This window comes from Nanorana parkeri, unplaced genomic scaffold, assembly GCF_000935625.1.
Source record: "Nanorana parkeri isolate BGI_ZX_2015 unplaced genomic scaffold, ASM93562v1 scaffold661, whole genome shotgun sequence".
NCBI classification, from domain to species: domain Eukaryota; kingdom Metazoa; phylum Chordata; class Amphibia; order Anura; family Dicroglossidae; genus Nanorana; species Nanorana parkeri.
The window spans coordinates 61,169-88,422 of NW_017306929.1; the positions used below are offsets into that span (position 1 = coordinate 61,169).

Below are 27,254 nucleotides of genomic sequence, written 5' to 3' on the forward strand. Positions count from 1 at the left end.
TAACAGACAACTTTCTCTCTCAGGGCCGCTCCTCTGCTCAGTGGGAGGGGTTTCAATAGCCAGTCTGCTATTGGCTATTTCAAATTAAATTACATCCACAGGAAAATGGGGCCACGCGCGGAGAGGAGGGTATTTTGGGTTGCGCCACAGTAGGGGGGCTGGGAGGTCAAGTAGCTGGTCCTGCCTAGGGCACAAAATAGTCTAGCACCAGCCCTGTGTGTATGGGCAACATTACACTAGTTCAGTATTTTATTATGAATGTAATACATTGAGGGCAGTATCTGCAGGGGCGGACTGGGCCGGGGGGCAGGGTGGCAATTGCCCCCCGGGCCTCTGTGCTGCCTTTAAAAATGGAAAAAGTGGCAGACAGGGGCGGGCAGAAGACGGGTAGGAGGCAGAGCGGGAGGGGGGCCAAGTTGCTGCACCATGGGCCTCTGGGTTGTACTTGCCCCCTGGGCTAAAAGTTGCCAGTCAGCCCCTGAGTATCTGGGTCATGTCTCAATTCTAAACATAGATGCTGTACTCTTCCTTTTTTATTTGCCAAAATAAAGGATTTGGCAGAAAAAAATCTGCATGAGGCTCTACATCATTAGTATTTAGCACTTGCAAAGTGTTGAAAGGGTGCTTACTGTAGCTAACAGAAGCTCTGACTCAGATGTCAAGAGGTTTTCACCAGCAATGAAAGTGAGAAACCATACTGAAACATCAAATACAGAAATGTCACACAGTGCAGCTCTGCTGGAATCATCCAAGAGGAATGTGAATGGAGAATGTCATTAATAACTGCACTTAGTAAGCCTGGCAATCTCTTCCTGTGATACATAGGAAACTCCTAAGAAACTGTCACCACCTGCCATTGCCTCTCCTGCCTCCACAGGAAGAGCAAGCATAATATTTAACAACATATAAAGTTATATATGGAAAAAAAAAAGTTCACACGAGAAGAAAATCAAACCTGTGCTTCACGAACAGACCTGAAGAATCATTAATCAAAGTTTATTAATGAAACTGCATAATAGGCAATGATGAATTGTAAACGATAGCAATACATGGCAGCCATAATTAGCCATAGACAGATATCATTTCACCTTTTATTAGCTGAAAAGAAGAATGAAAGGTGGTTCTTGATGTCTGTTACTGCACAGTGCATAATACTCATTTTTACTGTTCTGTTACTGTTCTGTAACCAATCAACCAACCACCCAATGCACCTGTAGTTACAAGTCATAATAATGCATGTGATCTTGTTGATGAACAAGGTATAACAAAGTTTAAACTATCAGCAAGTTTTTTTTTTGGAAAAATGTAAGAAAGCACACTTGGGTTAAAGGAAAATGTTCATATGAATACATAGAGGTTGTCATTGCTGAGCTCTGCTTTCGAAGATGCTGGCTGTCATGCTGAAACTCTTGCTTCACTACTTAAAAGTGCATTTCCCCTTTTGCAGTCAAATTTGAGAAAACTCCACTCTAAGTTTGTTATGTGTTTATATTAACACAGCATGACAAAACAAATCTCTATAGGTTGAACTCGATGGCCTTGTGTCTTTTTTCAACCTGACTAACTATGTAAATATTTCTTATTTTTGAAGACATTTTGTTGCAGCAGACAGCATAGCTGATTCCAAGTTTTTCTGAACACCTTCACAGTGACCTGTCGTTATAGAAAGACTTAGGACTGAAATTTGAGGATTGTGTTTCTTTTATTAACTTGATTAACATGCAGTGCACAAGCCAGGGTTGTAATCCTATAACCCTTTGTTAGGACAGGCAGTGCTCAAATCTACTTTACAATAACAATGAACTGAGCCAGCCTGCTACAGACAGGGTTAACAAGCCCCTCCCCCCTCACATTACATGCTATGCTTATGCTATGTGAATGGGAACATGTAACAAATGTAAAACAGGTGCTATCCCAATTTGGTTGCAAAAGTGGAAATACACTTTAAGTGGCTCACCCAGGCAAAATATGCAGATAGGAATCTTTTATTTTCTCAGACCTTTAACTTCCACATGCTTATTCCGGGTCAATGACTTAAATGGAGTTAAATCAAGTGATCAGGATAGCAACCACTCAATTTGCATTTTCTGGAGGAGGTCAGCAGTGACAATTTAGACTAAACATTTCAGAAACAAGTAATGTGACAGTCGGAATTGTATGGATAAAGGCAGAAAGCCAGTGGCGTATGTAAAAGCATGTTCAGTGTTTGTTTTGCTGAATAACGGAAATTGTGTGTGTGGTGCATTTTAGTTCTTAGCTCAAAGGGCTAATTAGCTTATGCACATACAGTGGGTTGTTGTGATTCATGCTGGCATATGGAGCACACTTCCACTCTGCATCTGTCTTTCTTGTTACGTCTAACCCTTGTTTCAGCAGACGCCATCCAAAGCAACATGTAGAGTGTAAAGACTGTCTTATTTTAGCAACTAGAGAATAAAGCTGAACTACAGGCAGAAAAACCAATGCAAACCAATATATTTTTTATGTAACTAGTATAAGGATTCAACAGTGTTTTCTGTCAGGGGTGTCTGGATCACTAGCTGGCTGCACAGAAGTACAAATCTTTTGGCAGGCAAGGATATGTACAATGCAAACCATTCTATTCTCACAGAACTAGGCCCTAGATCAGTGATGGCGAACCTTTTTGAGCCCGAGTACCCAAACTGGATCACTAAACCAACTTTTGTATCTCAAAGTGCCAATCCTCTCAGGAGGGCTCTGCGGGCTCTCAGGTTGTCTCTATGGGCACTCAGGTAGTTAATAGGGGCTCTCAGGTGTGCTATGCAGGCTTTCAGGTGGTCTGTATGGGCTCTCAGGGGGACTGTGCGTGCTCTTTGGGGGGCTGTGTGGCTCTAAGGTGGGCTATGTGGGCTTTCAGGCTATCTGTGTAAGCTCTATTTGGGGGCTGTGCGGCTCTCAGGTGGTCTGTAGGGCTCTCAGGGGGCTCTGCGGCACTAAGGGACGCTGTGTGGGCTCTCGGGGGGATGTGCGGCTGTCAGGGAGGCTATAAGGGCTCTCAGGTGGTCTGTATGGGCTTTCAGGGGGGCGGTAAACAAACACAATTATTTGAAAGCTATGCATGCATTAACAAAGACCTGCATGAGTAAGGCACAAACATTATAAGTCATGGAAAAGGTGCCACAGCATGTTTATCAAAGCTATTGTGTATGAAACAGTACCAGATTGCCACACATGTAAAAAAATTCGCTCAGAGACAGAGTCTCTGTGCAGCCGCTGCTTGCAGAACGGGACTGTCAGTTGCAGCCTCACATGCTGAGCAGCGGGAGATAGGCGGTGATGACAGTTCCTCATTGTTCTGCCATAGAACACTGCCCCCTAGTGTCTATACACTAGAAATATGCCATCCTAAGCCAGCACATGCGCCTAGTAGCATACCGGCACCTTTACAGTGGCTTCAGCCGATTTCTGACAAAACATCGGACCTGGGCTCGTGTGCCAGTAGAAAGGGCCCTGCGTGCCAGCTCTGGCACGCATGCCATAGGTTCGCCATCACTGCCCTAGATGCTACATACATTTAAAGGTCAACTCACCAAATATTCATATGTTGCTTTTAGGTGGTTAATGGCAAGTTGAATCATATACTGGCTTCTTATTCTACTAAAAGATGCTGTGATGATGTCACGCTCTTAAAGGAGTCTTCACAGCATACTGAAAAAATAAACTGACCTTAGCTGACAATAAAGTTTTATTTCAGGCTGCCCCCAACCATACTTGGAGCACCCCCTGCTGCCCTCTTTTTAGTGTTTGTATACATATTGTTTTTCTGTTTGGTTGCATGACATCACATGGCCTCTTCCTACAGTGATAGGCAGTTTCTGAATGCTTCAACATTCTCCTGTGAGCCCTGGGTAGCTTTATGATCGCTGTCAAGGACCTCTGGGGGGGGCTCTCCTTGACATACAGAGCTTACAAGAAATCATTTACAAGATGCTGGGTGTCGTTCAGTGCTGGAACAACGAGTGGTAAGTATAACAGTTTAATGTGATCCAACGTTCTAGGTGGGTGCAATCCACCTTTTTTCAAGCAAATGTGTGTATGTATGGGTGTTCATCAAAAGGGAGGGGAGGTCAATAAGAGCACTGTACTAAAAGGAACAAGGACTGCATCACTTATGTTCTACTCAGTAACATTTCACAGCTATTAAAACATACTGAGCAATTATATGCCTTAGATGTGTTCTTTGTTCAACATGTTTGTAAATATTTCTGAATTTTTGGTTATCCTCCCTCATCCATCTAAAAGGTAATGTTCCTTCATCCCATGTCTCTCTGTACACATAGTGTCATATATTAGCCAGATCAGTTCATTAGCTTTCAGTGCCCATACCCACAGTGTACCTTTCTCTTATTTAGGTGAACCATCACTCCATAATAAAACAGTACACCCATCCAGATCCATGGTTGTGGGGCTGCTTTCTGTTTTAATATCTGAACACTGGCTAAAACTGAAAGTCCAGACTAAAAGCAGACACCACAAAGGTGTGCTATTACCTATATGGCTTTTCTGTAGCCCTCTCTGATTTAATTTCACATTAAAGTCACACGTTGGTGTGATGTCCATGACTTCATACCCTTAATGGCCAGTGAATCACTCAAAATATTCCCATTGCCCACGTCCCTGGACAAGGCATGGAGTAAGGGTATGTTGTAGCAACTGTCAGCAGATTGGTTGATATCAGTATGGATAAGAATGTATGTGGCCAGCACACTATGGATCACTTATCTGATCTAGAATAAAATCAGACCTTTTAAGTTTCTCTCTTACATGCAAATCTTAGTTTCTCCTGTGTACAACTTTCTTATTTTTAGTAACAGGCTAGAAATACTGATAACAAAGTCACGTGCAAACTTGACACATGAAAGAAAGGAATAACAGACAATGGTGGCAGGATTGTATTTTCTTCTGAATCATAATGAATTATGAAACTCTAATCTGAAAGAAAAAAAATCTAAAGTGTTAAAGTGCAACTGAAGCCAAAGCTTCTTAGTTTAGGATAGAATGGAGAGGAACTAGAACACCTGTCAGGTCCTTATAGCTGTCTGTGTCCCCTTTAAGGAGTTTCACCTTCCATTTGTCCTGGTGACCATTATCAGTGAAAGTGAAAGAAAATCCCAAATTTTAGGTTGTCATCAGGAATATACAGGAAATCTAATGGGTACACTAGTTCTGGTCATTCTGGTGACAGCCAGAGAGTTCCCTAATTTTGGAGACATTTCCTCTCACTTCCTGTTCTGGCTGTGGAATAGGAAGTAAAGGAAAATCTCCCCAATGGGACACAGATGGAAAAAAAGATTTCAGGGGTTATATCCCTCTCTTACTCAATCCAAAACTAAAATAAAAGCTTTGACTCCAGTGTTTCTAATTATCACTTCAGCACCACGGATAGCTCAGAGAAATGTACATACATGCTAAACAAAGACATCAGAAACATACTTTTGCTTTTAAAGTAACTTGTTTCTAGGGGAAATATAAGGGATGTCATTGCATATCTTTCCATGAATGTTTGTTATCTGGCTTTAGTACTTTCAGAATCTCTAACACAAAACAAGTAACGTCAGAAGTCCTTTTCTGCATACATGCTCTAGTGTCTCGGTATATTGAAGCAACAACAGTTCAGCATAACAACCAGGCAGATAGCATTTCCAGAATGAGATGTTAGCTATGCCATTCTTTATGTGTCTCTCAAGAAAGGTTTCCCTATAGGAAACAGTGTCATCACCTTTGCTGGAGTAGGTTGCTGGCAGTATAATGCAATACAAGTGAAAGTGGAGTCAATCTAGGTTTCTTAGATCTTTTCCCATGCATGTGTTGCCAAAAGACTAGATTACAGAAGCTCCCCAATACACTTTCTAGCATGGTTTATTTTCAGTGAATAGTGATTCACAGCTTGTTTACTGCGATGTCTGCTCAACGAGTGAATCTAGAAGAGGAGTGCATCCATAGATCATGTATGCTGTTATATGACAATGAACATATTACAATTATAGCTAGCAGTATGTGATCCTTATCTGCTCATGTGCAGCACATATTACACTCTAGAACTATCTGCTTCTATCCTTTTTGACCAGTCATCCACACCTTTTATTTGATACTGTATGCCTGCTATTATGTGATAGCAGCCAGCACATACAAGAGAATTGCTGGGTATAAATAGTTGCTAACTGATACTGATGTGCTTTCATGTATGACTTTATAATTAGGTAACTTTTACGTGCTCTGTGTGAATAATGGCAGAACATTTTCTGATTAATTATACATTCAGAATTACAATAAAGAGAGGCTGTTGCAAAAATGATGTATTCTGACATTGTATACAAAGTTAACCATTTTGTTATGGTGATATAACTGCCACAACAATAGCACCCCCCCCACCCCCCCACAGCAACTGGAGTGGCAAGGTTGCCTACCCCTTTGTCAAGAAAAGGAAAAATAAAATGTTATTGTTTATTAGAACAGAAGTAGTTCTAGTAGTAGAAGATGTGTAGAAGTAGTAGTAGAAGATGTGGTCTATTGTGAACACCTGTTCTGGTGGTAGTTGTCAAAGGTGGAGTTTGCTCTCACTCACTTTGAGGAGAAATATTCTCTTACCTCTTATTGTGACTCTGTGACAGAAAGTGGGGGGAAATCTGCTCAAAGGTAGAAATGTTGTGCCCAGTGCACTAAAGATCTTTATCCAAACATGTATTTATTGACGTGCAAGCATATTGTCAAATAGATATAAAGCAGATGTTTGGAGCTCAATAAAGACGTGTTTGGATGAAGATCCTTGGTGTGCTGGTAACTCTTGGAGCACCATCCACAGAGTTACTTAAGCGCTTGCCTAATAAGGAGTACAACAGTCAGTGGTGCAGTGGGATATCCACACTACCTCCTCACAGAGGACACAGACAGCAAATAAAGCCTGACAAAAGTTCTGATCTTTTTTCATGTGATCCAAAATAAGAAAAAACATTTTGGCTGGACATATACTTCAAGTGCAGTAAAGGCAAATGTAATTATTATATTGTGCTTCAGGATATATTACATATTAGGTAAAAGAAATTACACCATATTTGTTATAACCCCACAGAAGCCAATAAAATGTTCAAGAATCTTTGGAACTGCATTTGTTTGTGTCTTTTATATCTGCCTGGAGTTCAGGTTTAAATCATAACAGGTTGATGGGTCTGCACTGTTACAGTGTACTTTGCAATTTTAACAGCACTCTGTTGGTATGTAAACTTCCCACTAAAAGGTCTACCACAATAGACAGACTGAAGAAATGCATGTTTACAGCAATAAAACATTACAATATGGGCAGAAGTGGAAGAAACAAGCACATACCGGTCGATTCTCTTTTTGCAGCTTTTAAATAAGTAACATTGCATGCCTTTCTAAAGGTGGCCATACACTTTACAACCATCGCAAGACCTTAGTCTTGCGATGGTTGTAAAGTAATTAAAAAAACGTACGATCTGACCGTCTTGGACAGGCAGATCGTACTTGCGATGACCGCAACGTTGAACGGGCAGTGTGCGCGTGCGCACTCCGGCCTGTTCGGCATTTGTCTCCCGAGCATGCTAAAAACCAGCCGAAAATCGTACGATTCTCGGCTGGTTTTCTAGCATGCTCCTTAGACAAAAGACGTGCGACCGTACAGTAGAAACGGTCGCACGTCTTAATTCACACTGCACGATTCTCGTACGATCGTGGGATTTCCCGCGATTCTCGTACGAGAATCGTGCAGTGTATGGGCACCTTTAGACCTATAATAGGCGATCAGATGCTGTAGCAATCTACAGTATCACCCACTTTCATTGAGATCACAGATAATTTTTTATTTTGTTAGCCCCAAGATGAGCATTCTCAATACTCTATAACATTGACTACTTGCACAGCATGTTAGAGACTCTCTGCCCTGGACCCCACGTTGTTGCATAGTGTATGGTCACATTTGTTTAAAATTTAAATTTTTTTAAACATTAAGAAAGTTACATGAGTGCTTATTTCTTCCTAGTAAAAGCCGAGGAGCTTTCAATACCACCGATTATTGAATTAAAGGAGTTTAGTCCCAGCATGTACTATCCTGTCATAACAACTGCATTGTAATAGGAATACATACTAGAGGTGTTTTTGATAATGCAAATAAAGCGTACTTGAAAAAATCCCTTTTATGTAGTGAGTGCTCCCTTCCATCTGCCCATCACTTTCATCAACTTCCTGGATTCCCAGTGTGATTTGCATTTCTTTGCCTGCTGCTTGATGTGATGTAATTTCTATTTCTTAAGACTACATGGCCCATAATGCATTGCTTCCAGCAAGTGATGATAATGTTACATTGTTCAGATGTTAAGTTGTAGTTCAGAAGGCGGGCTTTCTGAGGATTGTGACACAAAGAAGTGCATATTCACAGGGCTGAGTAAAATTGTGTCAGGGCATTGAGGAAGTATATCCTATGAACATCTGCAATAAGTACTTTTACAACTTTTTAGATTGATATGGTTATTAGGTGTGGGATAGAACTAATATACGCTGAGTGGCCAGATTATTATGACCACCTGACGTTTATAGGCAAATTAGCTATAATTAGCTATAATTCCGTGCTGAAGTTGCTAGAGGGCGAGACCATTATAAATAGGGAAGCAGGCTGTTTATCACAACAGTAGAAGTGATTTTTTTCTGAAGATATGGGTAAACAACGAGATTTAACAGCCTTTGAACGTGGGATGATTGTTGGCGCTCGGAGCCATGGAGCGAGTATCAGCAAAACAGCAGAATTCGTTAAATGTTCAAGAGCAGCTGTTGTTAAAGTGTTTAAAGACTGGACTGTCAGCCGAAAATCTGGGTCTGAACGTGGAAATTGTGGCCGTCAGCGACTAGTCAATGTTAGGGCAGAACGGAGAGTGGCATGACTGGTACAAGACAACAGAAGTGCAACAGTACAGTGTCAGATTCCTCGCATCACCTCTCAACATCTCGTGGAGTCACGAGGCGGCCCAACTAAGTCATCTCGTGGAGTCACGAGGCGGCCCAACAAAGTCATCTCGTGGAGTCACGAGGCGGCCCAACGAAGTACTGATGGGGTGGTCATAATAATCTGGCCACTCAGTGTACATTCAATATAGAAGTATATATTTATTTTTAGTTTTTGACCATAGATACCTTTTAAAGAAATTGTACATGATGTAGTTGATAGGTTTACTACAAAAGCTCATGTCTTAGTCTGGTCTGATATTTGCAATTACTGCAACCGATTGGATCATTACTTGCCACAATCAAGCCCTGCAGCTGAAGTTTGCTCTTCTTGGGGACAGGATATGTACTTTGCATGTAACACAGCTATAGGTATAAGCAAGAGCAAGCCAAGCTATGACTATGATTTTTTAGTACCTACCATTCTTAATGGTCAATACCACTCTTACAGTATGATTACCGTTATGTATGTATGGATACATTTTGCATAACTAGGGCATATGGTTCTATCATAATGTATATCCAATCTATTGTTGTGGGTGGTCTGCGTGATGGTGGACCATCTGACTTTACCTATGTTCCAGTGTATATGTAATATGCATGCACATTGTATACTAATGCAGGTATACGGTATTATACACAACACTTCACAGTGACCATCACCATTGTGAGCTTACCTGTTTCCCAATAAAAAAAACACCATTTATAAATCAGTATATAGCATGTAATGCATCTGCTTTAATTACTGCATGTGGCATGAAGGAAGACTGACAGGCAATTTTACATTGTATATTATGACAGCTATATCTCCAAGTCCTGGAACTGCCATGGAAACAGTGTATCATTTTAGAGCTCAGAATATGACAGTGTAATATGCAAGAAGCACAAGGAACAGCCAACACATTTGTATTGTGACATGTGCGTTTGACATTGTGATCAGATTATCCTAAACTAACAAAACACACTGCTCCTTTAGACATTGCTAAACTACAGGGCCACATGCTCTGTATCCCTGCATGTCTTTACATCTGTGGGAATCTAAATGCAGTAAAAGGAAACTATTTATAGCTTTTCTTCCTTGGAACCAAAAACAAAGCTACAAGCATTTGAATAAACGGCAGTACTGTGATTTGGACAGCTCTTTCTTGTTAGCAACCCCACAAATTGCTTTATCCAGACGATTGTTGACGGTTTCGATGGCATCATTTTTCCAGCTCAAAATAGAAGTAGAAATCTTTTTGGCAGCTTGGAAAATATGCAAATGTATTTTCCTTCTCATATTAAAGCCCAACTCCAGGCTGTTTCCTTTAAATGTGCCCCTATACATTAAAAGGAGCAGCTCTGGCTGCAATCTTCAGTATCAATCAGGAGCTGTACCTGAAGTACCAATTCTTTGCCACAAGATGTCTTCAGTCTCCCATGTTAAATGACATCCAGTATCATTGAGCTCAGAAAACTGAGTACAGGATGTTATGGTTCTGCCCCAGGAGCATTGTGCTCTGCATTCAAGGTGTACTAATGTCATCACATCATCACCCAGGACTGTCCACCGCTGAGAGAAGACTGAAGAGGAAGAGGACCCAGCGCATCATGTAAATGGCCAGATAACATCATAAATAGGTAGGTAAAAAAGCAAAACATCCTGTTTGGAGAGGGGGCTACATTAAAATATAGAAGTGAGATGAAATTACAAATATTCTTTTAATTCAGTGGTCAGTACTCGACCAATGTTCACAGTTTAAAATTTGAATGGACAGCTTGGGTCTGCAGATCAAAGGAATTAACACCTAGCTGCTACTGAACTGAGCTGCAACTGAACCTCTGACATGGTCCTGTAGGTTTGTGTGCAGATAGGGGTGAATAACTATCACCTCACAAGCCACCATAAAAATCTTTCAGACCTAGTGACTGGAAAATGAAAGAGGGACAACATCATCCAATATTGGGGCAGAGTCAAGATCATCCAATATTGGGGTGGGGACCAGGATCCTCCCATATTGGGGTAGGGGAGACGAGATCATCCAATATTGGGGCAGGGGAGCAAGATCATCCTGAATCAGGGGAGGGGGATGAGGTTATCCCATATTGGGGTAGGGGGCGAGATCATCCTATGTAGGAGGCACCAAACTATGTGCTCCACCACTCATTTTCTGAGGTCAGAGGGAATAGGTTTCATCTCCAATATATACTCACAGCAAATTCCCTCAACACAATAAACCATACTGCCCAAATGGTAATGTTTATTTCTATTTTTTCTCCCTTTTTATTTCATAGCAACTAGCCAATTGTCTGTAGTGACCTTTAGTGTACAAAGTGAAGAGTTCTTAGCTCTTAGAGAGATTTTAAAATTACATTACTAGTGCCAGGTCGTGTGTTGGCTGTTGACCTGTATGAAATTGCATTGTGTAACTGCTGATTGCATGCAGATTAGTCACAGTGTGTGGAAGCTATTGTATATGCCAAACATGGATCTGTGTGTGTATGCTTGCCTAGCAGACCAGTCAGCTGACAAACTGCAGGTGGTGGAAAGCTACAATAAATCGCATGTTTGGTCAACTTTTATGTGTGTGCATGGAGGGGGTTTAGCGGGGGCAGTGGGAAAAGTGATCGTGCAAGGATTCTAGCTCGCGAGATAGCTTGGGGAATCTCATAAGTGTGTGGGAATCAATTAAATGCTCCATAACCTTTACAGTGTGAAAGTTTGTATGCAACATTTGTATCTGCCTAGGTGGTTCTAACCAGATAGATTTGGGTGAGCCATCCTCTAGTGGTGGCTGGCATCATTGCAGGCTCTGATAACTTTCACAGCCTTGCAAGCTCTCTCCTCATTATGTCTCCAACAAACAATGTCCTCGCCCTGGTTAGCAAGTCACCATGGCTGTAGGCATGATTTCCTGACATTCCTGGATGGCAGCAGTGGAATATTAGTGCATGTGCATTGTTTATGGTTGTTACCTGTGACCACATTGGAGAACTTGGGGCTCTCATGATCATTTTCCAGCATGCTTGTGCATCCTCCATCATTCCTGTACCCCTATCTGTGACAGGGGGGGGTGGAGCCTGGAGCTGGGCTTTAATCATTACCAGTTTAATCATAGAGTTTAAAATCAGTTTAAAATAGAGTGAAATCGCTATTCAGTCAGATATACATTGTGCCATTAACCTCCATCTCCATAGTCTGGACTGTGCAGTGATGTAGGTACCAGAGTTTGACAACACTACCTAGAGCACTCTGTAATCTAGCATACGTGGTCAGACACAACCCCTCTCTTTCTCCACTCTATAAATCTGTGTGAGGACACTTGTGGTAGGGGGGTAAGACCGTTGTTCATCTATGCCAACATGGTTCAGGCTCCAATTAATATTTGTTTTTAGATCTTTATGCCATTTTTATTATTTCAGCCCCTTCAGCTAACCTTGCAGTCAAGATAAAAGTAGACTGGACATTTTTTTTATTTAAATGTGAGCTTTAAAAGTCCTTTCTCTGTAGTTTACAGGAACATTGTAATATGAAAAATACAGACTGCTGCCCTCTTATTGGAAATGCCTGGCTGTCTGGGGCATAAATATTAAAAGTCACTGACCCAGAACAAGCATGCAACAAGTCAAGCCAGAGGAAATTTAGACTATTTCTGGGTTGGTGATTCAAAATTAAAACCCTTGGCTCAACAGCCAATAGAAATGTACAGGGGGCTGATAACAGTGGACAAGTTCCAACACTACCAGGAAGACCTCTCTGCAATTGGGAAGAGGTTGGAGGGGGGCACTAAAAGTTGCTACAGGATCTGTTTCGCTCAGGTGGCTCTACTTTGTACTTCAAATTATATAGCAGTAATGGCTTACAGTAACAAAGTTTGGCATCTTACTATTCCAAGATAGTAATATTAGAAAAATGAAAAGCTTTTTGAGTTATGAGATAGAGGAAACGCTGCCCTGGAAAGAGCAAGGTCAGGGTAATAGCTTTGCTTATATCTGTTTCTTTGACGACAGAAGTAAATTGCACCGCTCATGTGTGGTTACCATGGCAACAGAACTAGAGGCTAAGCCTGTCTGATGCTCTGATCATAGGTTTACTTTCTGTAAATATTTTACAATCTTTGACATGCTTCAAATCGGATCAAGTTCTGTTTTCTTTAGGAAGATGCCTCACAAATTGTACGCATCCATTTTAAACACAATCTTTTTTATTTAGGAATAAAACTGCAGATTGGAAGCACATCATGACAGACAAAAACCAATGGCTTCATTTCTGTTTTGCCAAACAGAAATCTGATTATTGAACCTGACTACTACAGTAAATGTGTGGATGCAGGAAAACCACGAGCAGCGAGGTGAAAGCACCCCAATGTCTAGAAAATATAGCTGTGACAGTTATAGCAATTACAGAAATCCCCTATGCAGAAAAATTATACATGTCTGCTAATCAGCTTAGATTCCAAACTGGAACATTTTACATTTTTAAAGAGATAAAAAAAGCTGCTAACTCATTTACATTTCTGGCACCTGCAACAGCTCTCATTCACTTCTGCTACCGCTGCATGTTGGGCCATTGTGAAAAGGTAATGCCCCAATGCTTCCCACCCTATGATGGGCAGCTTTGTTGGAAAATTGGAATGGCCATTTAAAAGGCCCAACATTTGGCCATGGCAGAGGTGAAGTGCTGGGTATATGCAGAGGTGTCTAAGGAGTAGCTTACCAGTAAGATGAATTGCCTCTCCACGGATATCAGCCTCATCCAGCATGACTAGAACAAATTCTGTAATCAACTCGCCACAGCACAGGACAAATTCTCCCATGTAAAATGATGTTGCCAAAGAGGACTTTCTGGACATAAAAAAACCTTGAATGTCAAGTCAAGCAGCAAATGGTAGAAGGCCTACATCCAGCCAATTTTGCTGAAAATCTCTTCTTCTTTGAAGATCTACCACCAACCTATCCTATGGAGAGGGCCCAAAGGGTACCCACCAAATCTCTGATCCCAAGCACATCTCCTTTCTACTTCGATTCCTCAACTACCAACACATGGTCCTGGCAGAGGCAACAAAATCACCAGCCATGAACATAATTACTGCCTCTACATCTTCCCAGACGATTTGCAGGAAATCCGATGCCAACAACACTTTTACACCAAGATTCACAAACGCAGAACAGAGGCCTGAAATAAAGCCTTCTCTATCCTAGCAGATGGCGGTTGTGATTGGTGACACTATTGAATACTTTTATACCCTGGAGAAAGCCCTGGCCTGAAGGCTGTAGCACCATTTCCACCATGATGTAAACCCATGCAGGGTGCTCTAGCATCCCCAAGTACACATTCTCCATTACACATAGAGCATACACGTAAAGAAAAACAAGAAAAACACATTTTCATAAAATAAAAAAGTAAATTTTTCTTTTTTTTGCATTGAAGCCAGTAAAGTATTGCACCCACAATCAGTGGATGGCGGGAGCAATGCTCTGGCTCTTTATATTTTTTTACTCGTCTCATAGTCACCTATTTGCAAGAGGTTGTACAGTAGTATGTTACAGAACGCCTGAATGTCTCTTTCTGTGAAGCCTAGGACCTGCCTACTCATACTAGTGTTTGATTTGGCTCCTACAAACATAGAGTGGATTTTCATTGGCCTGTTCCCCCATTTAGACCAACTTCCCTAAAGACTCTAAGGCTGCCACTAGAAGTTTGATAACTTTTGACTTCCCCCTTGATTCATTGCGACTGCCTTTAATGCATTTAACAATGTTCATTTACTAAACACTGCCATGTGCTTTTGTCACCAAATCTGAACTGCTGCATAATATAGTATAATATAATACAGTATAACCAGTTTACTATTTGTTTCCTTCCCCCTTTTCCTTCTCCTCTCCCTACTCTTTCCCATTCAATATTTGTTGGTTCTAATAGCTGTACTCCCATAGTCCCTACTGCACAGAGATAACCTGGGAGGTGTTCTATTTTTTGCCCCATGGGCCTTAGGGAGGTTGTACTGGTTATTGTAATTTTTCAATAAATAGAATTTAAAGAATACTGCATCAGACACATGCCACTAGATCATCCAAACAAGGCTTTGTGAGCAAATATTTTATTTGTGCTTAAGTAGCACTGGTCACAAACAATGAAAAAATGATACTGTCATAACAATCAAAACCAGTACATTTAAGACAAAATATTTAGAAGCTGCCTTCTACAATGACTATGACGGGGTATAGAGAAAGCAGACAATTCCCAGATGTTGATGCTTTTAGCTTGTAATTTCTAGAATACTCCACTAAAGTGATTTCCTTCTTTGTTCACTATTTCAGTTCCTCGTGAAAGTACCTATTCAAACCCTTTAAAAGCAGCCTAATAGGCCAGGGGATGCCATAGGTTTTATAGCTGGGTTCTTTCATTCACAGCAGTTACTGACACATTGAAAGAAGCCTGCAGACAAAAAGAACATATGCTTGTAAAAACGTTGGTTCAAACTGTACAATACAATTTGCAGGTAAGTACCAACAGTTCTCTCTTGTGGTGCAGAATAAAAGATATGTGTTTGTTTCATTTCTTTTAGTGTTCTTCATTTCCCCTGTAAATCTGGGAATTGCAGGACTCATATTTTCTGTGAAGATTCTCATTTATCCAGCTCATGGTAATGCTACTAACTACTACTAGCTATAAGTCAATCAAAAACATGGGACCATCAAACACAGTGGAGAGGCAGAACACAAGGAGTAATATAATCAATATGTATATGGTTGAGTACCAGAAAGACTCAGGTTTTTTTAACAAATGTTGCATCCCTGTGTTTTTCAAGCCCAACAATAGACTAAAGGAAGAACCTTGTGCAGTCAAAAGAACCAGCAGCCATATACATGTGAATTAACTTAATATATGCAGTGGAGGGTAGTAGGGATGCACCGATACCACTTTTTTAAGGCCGAGTACGAGTACTGATACTTTTTTTCAAGTACTAGGGTAGTGAGGAATACAAAGACCTGTACGTAGGGAAACAAAACAACCTCTCATCAAATGGATGGCCCAACATAGGAGAGGAAATTCTACAGGTGAAAAGTCTTTCAATCTTTTAAAGGACAGTGAGTTCCACATTTAGGACAGAGGGGGCAACTGGTGAACAAGAAACATGAAGGAGACCATTTTTGTCAAACTAGAACAACCAACCCTAAAGAGAGCTGGAGGCTTTAAACACCATCTGTCTTATACACATTATGCCATTTAAACATTCTTACTATGATGACTTGACAATTCACACCTACAGCCATTTGAATCAAAGGATTAATACCTGTGTAGATTTCCTAGGATGGGAATATGTAGTAGGAACAGGAGTTTCCCAACTTATACACCTTCCATCCTGTTCTAGGACAATTAACATCTGCCTTGACACATTCCATGGTGATTGCCTTAAGGTGACTATGTTACTTTGTGGATATAAATCAATAAAAAAGTAATTCATTGCAGTAATGCCCAAGTGAGTCTTAGGCTGTCCTCTGCCAGCAGAGGTTGCAGACTGCACAGACTCATACTCTGTCAGGCAGGAGAAAAAGGTCGACACCATCCTACCTTGGCGAGTGTGCATGACATCTCCCATGCATAGGTGCATGCTACCTGCCTTTGTGGGTGGGTCACTTAGTATGACCTAATTGCAGGCACATTACTGCTTCTCTGCTGGCCAGTACCAGATGTAATACTGCCAGCTGGTGTGCAGTGAAGGATGAAGGTGATGTATAATGTATAGTTCCAAAAAATGGGGGAAGGGTCAGGGAAATTCCAATTAAAGATTAGGCGTACATGGAAAAAGATGGCAGCGTGTATACGTTTTTGCAAATACAGCCAGCAAAAAAAAAAAAAAAATTCAAAAGCAACAGTAAATCAACTACAATAAAAAAAAATACTATCAACGTGTAATTAAATAAATTAACCAAAATAAACCCCCCAAAAAACACACCCTTGTAATACAGAAAAAAAGTATAAAGGGAGTAAACATAGAAAGGAAAGGTTATGAAGGAGAAGGTGGCCATTCACAGATGGTCTGTTACAGGGTTTGCAAAGCAATATGAGGTTTTCTAAAGGTAGAACTCCGGGCACGGACAAAATTAACCCTTGCAGTGGGGCTGCCCCCACACTGCAAGGGTTAAGTGCTCATTTTGGTCTAGGGCCAAAAATAAATATATACTCACCCGATTCATCCCTACCGTTTAGTTTTTCAGCAGTGCTTCTCACTCGCTACTGCTTACCATATAGCCATCTTTCTCTGGTTTTGCACCATACCATGCAACTCTATAATGAAAGCTGTGCACTGTACGGGTCAGATAAAAAGAAAAGCAGCTGGGTGTGACTACAATAAACAGAGTCTATTTTAACAAACAAAATAGAATACTACAACTACATTGCATATGGAGTGACTATAAGAATTGAAGTAGCAATAAACTCAAACTTTTTTTTCAAAAATGAATCCAGATGAAACTAAATTTATATCGTCCACCAAAGTATTTCTTTATATATCCACCCAAGCACTTACAGATGTTTCTGAACAGCTCGATCCAACTCTCTCAGCTCGGTTTCCCCGAACTTCCTCTCCAGTAGAAGATCACAAGGGACAGAGCAGCTTCCAGCAACTATTTATCAACTAGCTTGGAAAAAGGAGCAGAGGATTGGCTTGCTTTGCTGTGTGTTTGTGGAGATGCACACTGCTTACTAGCACACACCAGTAGGAATGCACCAAAATATTTCTGCTGAAAATGGTACTATGGGCAAAATGTCGATAGTACCATAACAGCTGAGAATTCAGTGCATCCCTAGATTCTCTCCTCCCCACTGGACACTGGTCTGCCCCCCCTCCAATTCCTGCTGCTCTCCCCTGCCTGTGTCAGCAGAGGAGATCCAAGGGGACACAGAGGACCCAGCTGCCGCCACAGAGTGGGGAGAGCTGCTTTCAGGAGGCTGAGCGAGGTGAGAGGAGACAGTACTCAGGATTCCAAGTGGGGCGGAGAGAGCTGTCACAGGAGGCCGAGCTCGCCTCCCGCTCCGCTTCCTGTGGCAGGCGAGCCAGGATGGAGAGTGGGTTACAAGCACTCAGTGATCAGAAATCATCGCTGAGTGTTTGTAAATATAACTGAGGACATATTATGCTTACTGTGTCCCCAGCTATGAATGAGCAGGAAGTGCTACATATTACTTCCAGTTCATTCATGATTTTGGACATAGTAACTCATACTGTCGCCACAGTTTATGAATGGACAGGAGCACTCAGTATAGAGGCGTCCTGGTAATTCATAACAGGGGCTGCAGAAAAAGAGATTTAGGACTCTATGTCCTCAGTCTCCTTTTCTAATTTAAAAGGGAAATATTTACTACCTTAACGTAGATAGCCAGTGTTTTCAATTTTGCACATTTTCTTGTTATGTTACTATGCTGGACATCCTCTCTCAACATCAATGTTCCAGAAAGAAGCATATCAAGGATTTAAAACACTTTCTTACTTGATGACCATGGGCTTGCGTAATTAGAATGAGGAAGTCTTGGGCCTGAATGATTACAGCTTACGAAGAGTTTTTGATAAGCAGGTTTGGGCATTTCCAGAAGACCATGTTACTGGGTACAAGAAACTATTACATAGTGGAGTAACCTAGTGTACTGAAGCAAATACAGGCTGAAAGCAAGGCATTGGACGGGGGGTGAGATGGCACCTCTGCATTGGGTGCTAGATGACTTTGCCCTGGTATGGACAGAATTCATTCTTTCTTTGAGATTTGACAGCAGTACATCCTATGATTAAGAGAAGGTTCCTACAAAAATCTAGTTACAGGTAGCATTGGCTTGGGGGGCGGGTAATCAATTGCAGCTTTCATTCAGAACTACAATATCTCTGCATGCACTATAGAGTAATGCGCTGGGGGCTGATGAGAGCGGGGGTTGCTAAGAAGTACATGGGGAGAAAGAGAGAAGTGATGGACAAGAGCAGATGGTATTAACGAAGTTGAAGCTTGAGGAGATATTACTCCTATAACGAAGAGGTCCCCCCCCCCCATCCTGCCAGGTAGGCTAAAGACAAGATGGTGTTCCCAAGACATCAAATTATGGAAATAAAGCTGCATTTCTTATATGCAATTCAAGCATGACTTTTCAGCTGTGACTGGAACCTACTTGTAAAAACAAAATGCAATAAACCACCATGTGTATTTAAAGAAATTCGGTTTTATTAAATATCTGTGTGACCAGAATACATCTGGCATTCCTTTTTAAAGCTTAGATGAGGGAGGAGGAACCCATTCCTCTATCTTCTTGCGAGTTGTAGAGTATGGTACATACTGTCCTGGAGTGGCACTCAGGTTGAATTGGTGAGTCTCCCATATATATTTATGATCAGCAGGAGGGTGAGTGGTAGGAGGATTTTCTGTCATGCAATGCAGCCAGCGATGCCTGGAAAAAAGACAAAATGCAATTTCACTTCATATTGGTATAGAAATACATGTAGTGCTTAAAACCCCTGTAACAGTTATTGGTCAGTGTAATGGAAAAAAAAAAAATACAGAAATATATTTGAGACTTTGTTTAACCTATAGCTACGTCACGGTTTTCGGTTTTAAATAGTGGACTGACAGACCTATTTACAGTAAACATTACTAGTAAAGAATTATACGAAAAGAAAAACATAGGTGGCTGAATTATCAGTGCATGATAGTTAGTGTGCATGATTCATTAAAATGTATGAAGGAAAATTTGCATTTGTTGGGTTAATTCAAGCACATGAGAGCTGACTGCTCTTATTAAACCAATAGCAGTATTTTGAAAAGACGTCCGCAGAATTTTCATGTTTTTATGAAAGAGAAGATGCAAACCTTAAAAAAAATAAATAAAAAAAAACCACCAACTATAATTGTTCTAAACAAATATATTTCTCAATATATATTAATTCAGCAAGGCACATTTAATACATGACAAAGGATTCCCAGAGCAGCAAGGATAGCTAAAGACAGCATAAGATGACTCCTTCTAACACATATTGAAAGCTTAGAGGGAGCCCTACAGAACGCTCTGAATGATTAAATTCTGCTCTAACTGTAAACAATCAGGCACCGCATCCACAAGGACAGAAATAGCGTCCTTGAGATTGGAAGAGATGTCACGAGTGCACTGAACTGGGGGGACTCGCATGCACTGTGGTCTGAGGACTCCAATAGGTCAGACATTTTCCCCATAAAGTCTATTATTATTATGGTAAACTCCTCTCTGGACAGCACGTTAGAGGAGGGTTCCCTGGAGGGTACTAAAACACAAACAAACAGAGAGTGAAGCAAAGAAAAGTACAGCATAGGGCTAGTAGGGGCAGTGTCCCAAGAGGATGCAAAACCCTCCCTTGAACTGTAGGAAGGCTTTAAGAGCCTGTCGCTCATACCTCCCCATGCCTATCTGGCATTGCCTGAGAGGGAACGCCAGTACTCACTACTGTGGAGGTATAGGATGGCTAGTGTCCCAGTACTGTAGGCAGAAGGGGTGACCCAGCAGTATGCAGTATCTTGCCTCCCTGTTTGATATGCAGAGCCATGGCAGCAACAGACCAACTCTTTTTACCCATGTAGCCCCAAGCCCACCCATACAGGGCGAGGTGCTGTTTAACCTGGGTACCTTAACAGGCACAAGCCTCAACTAACCAGCACTCAGAGCAGCGGCTAACCCAGTGAAGCAGCATGCTGAATTAAAGAGGGCATGCCCCATCTAATGTTCACTCTTACAGTGGGAATACCCTCTGAAGGGGGTCCTCAGGGACAGGGTTCCCCTGAAATGGATCCGGTGCCATAAGCACAGCATAGGGAAACTTGCTAAATGAGTCCTAATTAGAAAAGTGAAGAAAAAAAGATCAGAACAGAGAGACAGCATCCATCACCCAAGGACATCAACAACAAAAAACTGAGGCAAGATGTAAGTGGGAGGGGCATACAGAGCTATCTTAACATCTTTGATTTGTCAGTGTCCAATCACCTAAAGTCAGCTGCATAACCTGTCCATTCAAGAATCAACTCCCTGTGTTCTGTGATGAACGATCAAGAAATGCGATTTTTATTGCTGCCTCTGTTCCCACTGTGGGGATTTTCACTCTGTTCCTGCTCTGTCAGAAAGGAAGAGGGAGATTTTCCCTCATTTCCCAATTACCTATTTCCTGTGTCCTTCAGCTCCATCTAGTGGCCATAAATGTGGTATCACAAGATGACATTCGAAGAAAAGATAACAGAATGTTCGTTTTGTGCATCCATTCACACAGAGTTAACATTCACGGAGATTCGCAGGGCCAAAGGCTGGGCAAAAAGTGTTTATAAATAGACCCCTTAGTGTACAGTATATGTTACCACTCTTTAATGCATCTCTCTATTTTGCAGGTAGGCTTTACATGTAAAGCTTTGCACAATACAAAAGTCTGCAACGAGGGTTGCTAATTTAAGAGGCTGGTTGCCACTGAAGGTTGCAAGTTGGATAAGTTGCAATGAATGCACATGTTCCTTTGTAAATAGGGAAAAATATACTGAAAAGAGTGTTTGCGGAACTGCATTCCAGCCAGATTAATAAGACGGGTAAATTTCAGCTTCTAGGATGTCTTTCCTAAACCTATCTGATCACCAAGGGGAAAGAAAAACTTGAATTGTGTAATGATTTAATGGCAAAGTAAGGTCACAGTTGACATGATTAAAGTGAAAAGATTACAAGAGGTGATTGGCATGCACATGTAATCCTCAAAAAGAAAAAAAAATCACTTTGTACACCACCACATGATCTCTAATGCCACTGGAGGCTTTAAAGTAATTAAGATGCTAGTCTGATATTAAGATGCTATTCTAGGGTTTGCAGTAGCTCATGTATTGTCACTTGTTGACAGCAACCAGAGCATGACAAAACTGTAGTTTTGATGTCACAAAAACAGGTCAGTGCCTCTTTATTCCAAGTTACAGATATGAATTACAAATAGCTTGAAAAATTGCCACAGGAAACCTTTGATACAAAATGGTTCGGTGCTCTTTGCAGACCTAAACAGCTTTTTTTCAGTTTTACACTTTCAATTGTAATTCCACTATTTCAGCCAAATCGGGATAATGCCTGCTTTAGAATTGTTATGTGTTCCCATACACGTAGAATTGCCGCTAACCTTTTTATTAGCTTAATTGTACATAGCTTTCTGTTCTATGTAATGTTGAAGAGGGGACTGGGGAGTTAGGTTTGCCATAAATGACCATCTGTACTGTGCTGGCAGAAATCGCTGGGATTTGAATTCCAATAGCTGCAGCACGTCACTGCTGTATAATGTGTGTGCACGGTCCTACTGTGACCGCAGACCTGCACTGCTGAATGGGAGACTGTGGAGGTGAAGGTCATGTGACCATTACAGGAGAATATTTACAGGTCAAAAAAAAATATGCAGTAAGGCCAGCAGTGAACAGTAAACAAATTAAGCCATTTAATTTGATCCTGGAATCAGGCTTTGAATAGAAACCGTGACCTTTCACATTCAGGGTAAGGTGGTAGTGTCTCTCTAGAGTCATCTCCAGCCACTTTATACTCCTTTTTCAGTGTTGCCCCCTAGCTCCATTCTCTGTCACAGTCCCCACCAAAATAGCCCATGTTGGAGCTCAGAGGGAACAGTGACGTCACCTCCTCCATCCTACAACATTATTTGGGTCTAGTACAGCTAATCAAGGCTCACAAATCGTACTCCACAGACTATGTGCCTTAAAGTGAGGAACACAAGGATTCATCTACACTGCAGATGCCATTGTAGTCAATTCTGCTCAACATAGGGCTAGTTCACACCAGCCGATTTTGGCCGGAAAGCACTGGATTGCATTCCAGCTGGCTCACTTTGTTTTGTGGCGGGAGGGGGTGTGGCAGCCCATTGAACTCAATGGCACCATAGCCACGCTCTCCAGCCGCAATACGATCAGCAGCACGGAAACACGCGGCACATTAGTGCCTGCGTTCTGGTGCAGTCAGAAAAAATAGTACACGCACTATTTATTCTGACTGCACCAGAACAGATGTGCCACACGTTCCCGTGCGGCCGGAGGGCGTGGCTGCGGTGCCATTGAATTCAATGCACCGCCACGGTCACTCCCGCCCCAAAACAAAGTGACCTGGCCGAAATGCAATCAAGTGCGTTCTGGCCACAATCGGGCCGGAACGCACCGAGGCTGGTGTGAACTAGCCCTGAATGTTGATAAACGTCTTGCAAAGGAATAACATACAGTTGAATTTTTCAAACTTTAATGCCTCATAGCAATGGACAATTGAATCATAACATTATTATCACTGCACTGAGCTAAAGCATGCCACATTCCATATGGTTTTGTTGCCTTGTTTAAAAATAAAAATAAAAATTAGCATCTCACCACACTGCTCTAAAGTACAAGTATGTGCTATTTTCTTGCTTTATTGTATTTTGAAAAATGTAATAAAATACTTTATTAAAAGTCCACTTAAAATATATAAATATATTTTCATGACAGAGCAGTATGAGAAAGTTAAGCAGAGCACCCACAGCCTGTTCCCTGCACAGGCTATGCACAGCACAGTGATATGGTAATATATGGGTTGTCAAAGCTATTTGGTGCACATTAAGCGGATTTATACTTTGTGGCTATTGAGGAATATATTTCAATTAAAGCTAAACTGCAGGCACACAAACGTTTATGACAGTGAAGGTCTTGGCTGCATACATCTGCAGCTGTAAAATTGGTGCTCTGCTTAACTTTCTCATACTGCTCTGTCATGTAAATATATTTATATATTTTAAGTGGACTTTTATCTTTCAAAGTATTTTATTACATTTTTCAAAATACAATAAAGCAAGAGAATAGCACATACTTTACTTTAGAGCAGTGTGTTGAGATGCTAAATTTAATTTTTTTTTTTTTAAACAAGACAACAAAATAGGTTGATAAACTTCTAATTGCGATGGTGTAAAGACTTACCGTATTTGCCGGCGTATAAGACACTTTTTATACTTAAAAGCATCCCCCGAAAATCGGGGGTCGTCTTATACTCGGGGTAAACAATGTGAGCCTTTAGTTCTTTTGGGCCAAGCTGGCCCAAAACGAACGTCCCTAATCTGTCAGCCCGCTGGATGTGCGGTAATACTGTATGTATGGTAGCTTCGGCTACATACAGTATACCGCGCTGAGCCAATCACGGTGAGAAATGTACACACCCTCTGCCAATCCGAACAGGCTTTGTATTCATTAATAGAATACATTGCTCGCCTTGATTGGCTCAGCGGGGTATACTGTATGTAGCCGAAGCTACATACAGTATACCGTGTACATCACTCTCGATGATTGGCTCAGCGCGGTATACTGTATGGAGCCGAAGCTACCGTACATACAGTATTACCGTACATCCAGTCGGCTGCTTAGTGGGTGTATTTAAACAAAATGGCCCAAAATGGCCCAAAATGACCCCATCATGGCTCCAGCAAGAAGAAGGAAATATGAAGCCAGTGTAAAACTGAAAGTTGTAAACTTTGCCAAGAAACATAATAACTGTGCTGCTGCAAGACAATATGGGGTAAGAGAAAAGATGGTCAGAGACTGGAAAGCAAATGAAGATGCATTAAAGAGTATGCCAAGGAGTATGTGTGCATTAAGAAGAGGCACCCCACATTGGCCAGAACTCGAAATCATGTAGCAGACATGGTGCATGAGCATCGTCAAAATGGTTATGTAGTGACACGAAACAAATTACGTATGTTTGCACTTCAGTGGGCCAAATCTAACCCAGATTACAGCAAAGTAGTTAAGGCCACTGTATCCTGGTGTACTAGGTTCTTGGAATGGCATAATCTGGTACTGATCAAAGACCAAAATTGCACAAAAATTACCTGCAGATTTCGACAGCAAAGTAAGTCATTTCCATTGATATGTAATACAACGGCGCAAGGAACATGGCTATGCGTTAAGTAATATCGGAAATATGGATGAAACTCCTATGAATTTCGATATGGTTGGAAATAAAACTGTCAATTTAAAAAGGTGCAAAAAGTGTTAATTAAAACAACAGGACGCGAGAAGTCCAGATTTACAGTGGTGCGAGCATGTACAGCTGATGGCGCCAAACTAAGGCCAACGATTATTTTTAAAAGAAAAACAATGCCGAAAATCAAGTTCCCTGTTGGAGTTTTTGTACATGTGAATGAAAAAGGCTGAATGGATGAAGAAGGGGTAAAGCTATGGCTTGATAATGTATGGAGTAGGCGACCAGGTGGACTTCGTCGAGAACATAGCCTACTGGTGTGGGATATGTGGAGGACTACAAAACCCAGCAATAGTACATTGTACAGCACAATGCAGAATACCATCAACTATAGAGGAATACAGCAAAACCCAGCAATAGTACATTATAGCTGGCGGTATTCTGCATTGCGCTGTATAATGTACTATTTTGACCAATTTAGTTGCGCTGGAAAAACTATGTGAAAACACCAGCTGCAACAATGTGTATAACCGTGATCAATGTGAGCAATTATGTTGCGCTTGGTAGTAGGCAATGTTCTTACTGTGTCATCTTGCTATTTATATTCAAGTGAAAAAAAAAAAAAAAAAATTGATGGATAAATGAATAAATGAGTGAATAAAGATTCATAAATTAGTGTAAAATATGTATAATAAATAAATAAATTATTATAATTAGTAAACTGTGTCTTTGTTCTGTTCAATATTTCGTTGATAAAAATGTGATAATAAAAATGTGATAATAAAACAGTATTCTGTGATTAAACGCTCAATCCCACGTCTGTAGGGATTACATATACATTCAGATTCTAAAGTTTGATCTCATCATTCGATTGGTTGATTATAATTACACAGCTATACAAAAAATAGCTCACATAAAACCATTTATCATCGCCCCAAAACGAAAAAAGAAAAGCAATGTCTCCATATAAGACGTGGATTAGGGTTACGCAAAAGATTCTTTCAATCACCAAGGCATTTAACTCTTTCACTCAGAGGAGAAAAATGAATGAAAACCAAAAGAAAGGGACCCCAAAAAATAACAAAGAAAAAAGTGTCTATTACTTTGTCTTCAATCCATAAGTCCTCAAAAATTCTTTATATTTCTCTCTCTCCTCCAAACGGTCAGCACACGGTTCTGATGCCGGTGTCAAACGCCCTCCAGGAGCAGCCCAGCCGAGCGAGGAAGACAGGAAAAAGGACACAAGAGAGAAAGCAGATCTAAGTGTAGTCACGAAAGTCCTTTATTCCAAATATAAATGATTACACTTACGAGATGGTTTGAGTAAAAATCGCATGTGGGTGTAAACGGCGCCCAGCCTTTGAAGATTTATCCGGTATGTCAGGAAGGAAGCAGCGGGTCCCCTTGACGCGTTTCGTCAGTCTTTGACTTTTTCAAAAGGGACTTGAATATAAATAGCAAGATGACACAGTAAGAACATTGCCTACTACCAAGCGCAACATAATTGCTCACATTGATAATGTACTATTGCTGGGTTTTGTAGTCCTGGTGGTATTCTGCATTTCACCACTGTATAATGTATTATTGCTGGGATTTGTTGTTCCTCTATAGCTGGTGGTATTCCGCATTGCGCTGTATAATGTATTATTGCTGGGATTTGTAGTCCTCTATACAGCGCAAAGCAGAATACCACCAACTATAGAGGAATACAACAAATCCCAGTAATACATTATACATACAGTGTATAATGTATTGCTGGGATTCGCATTCCTCTATAGCTGATGATACATTGCTCTGTATAATATAAAAGCACAATGCACTACCAGCTATAAAAGGAATACAAATCCCAGCAATACATTATAGAGCACCATGTGTGGGAAAGTGCAGGCTTACCTGAGCAGTCTTCCAGCAAATTCTGAGATCGGCCTATCGGCGGCTGTCATCCCCCCACACCTGCTCCTCCTTACTTCTTCCCCCCGCGTCCCTGTGCCGATCGTGGATGTGGGCGGGCAGTGAGCGTGAGGCGGGGAGGAGGTGCGGCGTGTGGAGCGTGGATGCAGGCGGGCAGGTCTGGCAGCGGCGAGCGTGAGGTGGGGAGGAGGAGCAGCGCGCAGCCTGTGTGGAGCCGTGAACAGGGCCAACCAATTGGAAGCCGATCAATCGATGATTGAAAATGTTGACAACTTTTACAATAATAGATTTAGTCGATTAGTAGTTGCAGCCCTAGATGTGTGCCTAAACAAGCCATTTACGCCGGTTAGCGGCGAAAAGTCATTCACAAAAGGAGGAAACATGCGTGCTCCACAGTTGGATGTTTTGTGTAACTTTGTCATAA

The 27,254-nt window shown here is 41.3% G+C and overlaps 1 protein-coding gene across 1 annotated transcript in view; it reads right to left on the reverse strand.

Moving 5' to 3' along the window:
* Positions 1 to 19,142: 19,142 nt before the first annotated feature.
* The window catches only part of NDUFA12 (NADH:ubiquinone oxidoreductase subunit A12), a 31,900-nt gene continuing 23,788 nt past the window's right edge, over positions 19,143 to 27,254 (reverse strand). The window contains exon 4 of the mRNA XM_018563395.1: positions 19,143 to 19,387. Coding sequence (XP_018418897.1) covers positions 19,207 to 19,387 — 181 coding nt within the window. The 3' untranslated portion in view covers positions 19,143 to 19,206. The remainder of the gene's footprint in view (positions 19,388 to 27,254) is intronic.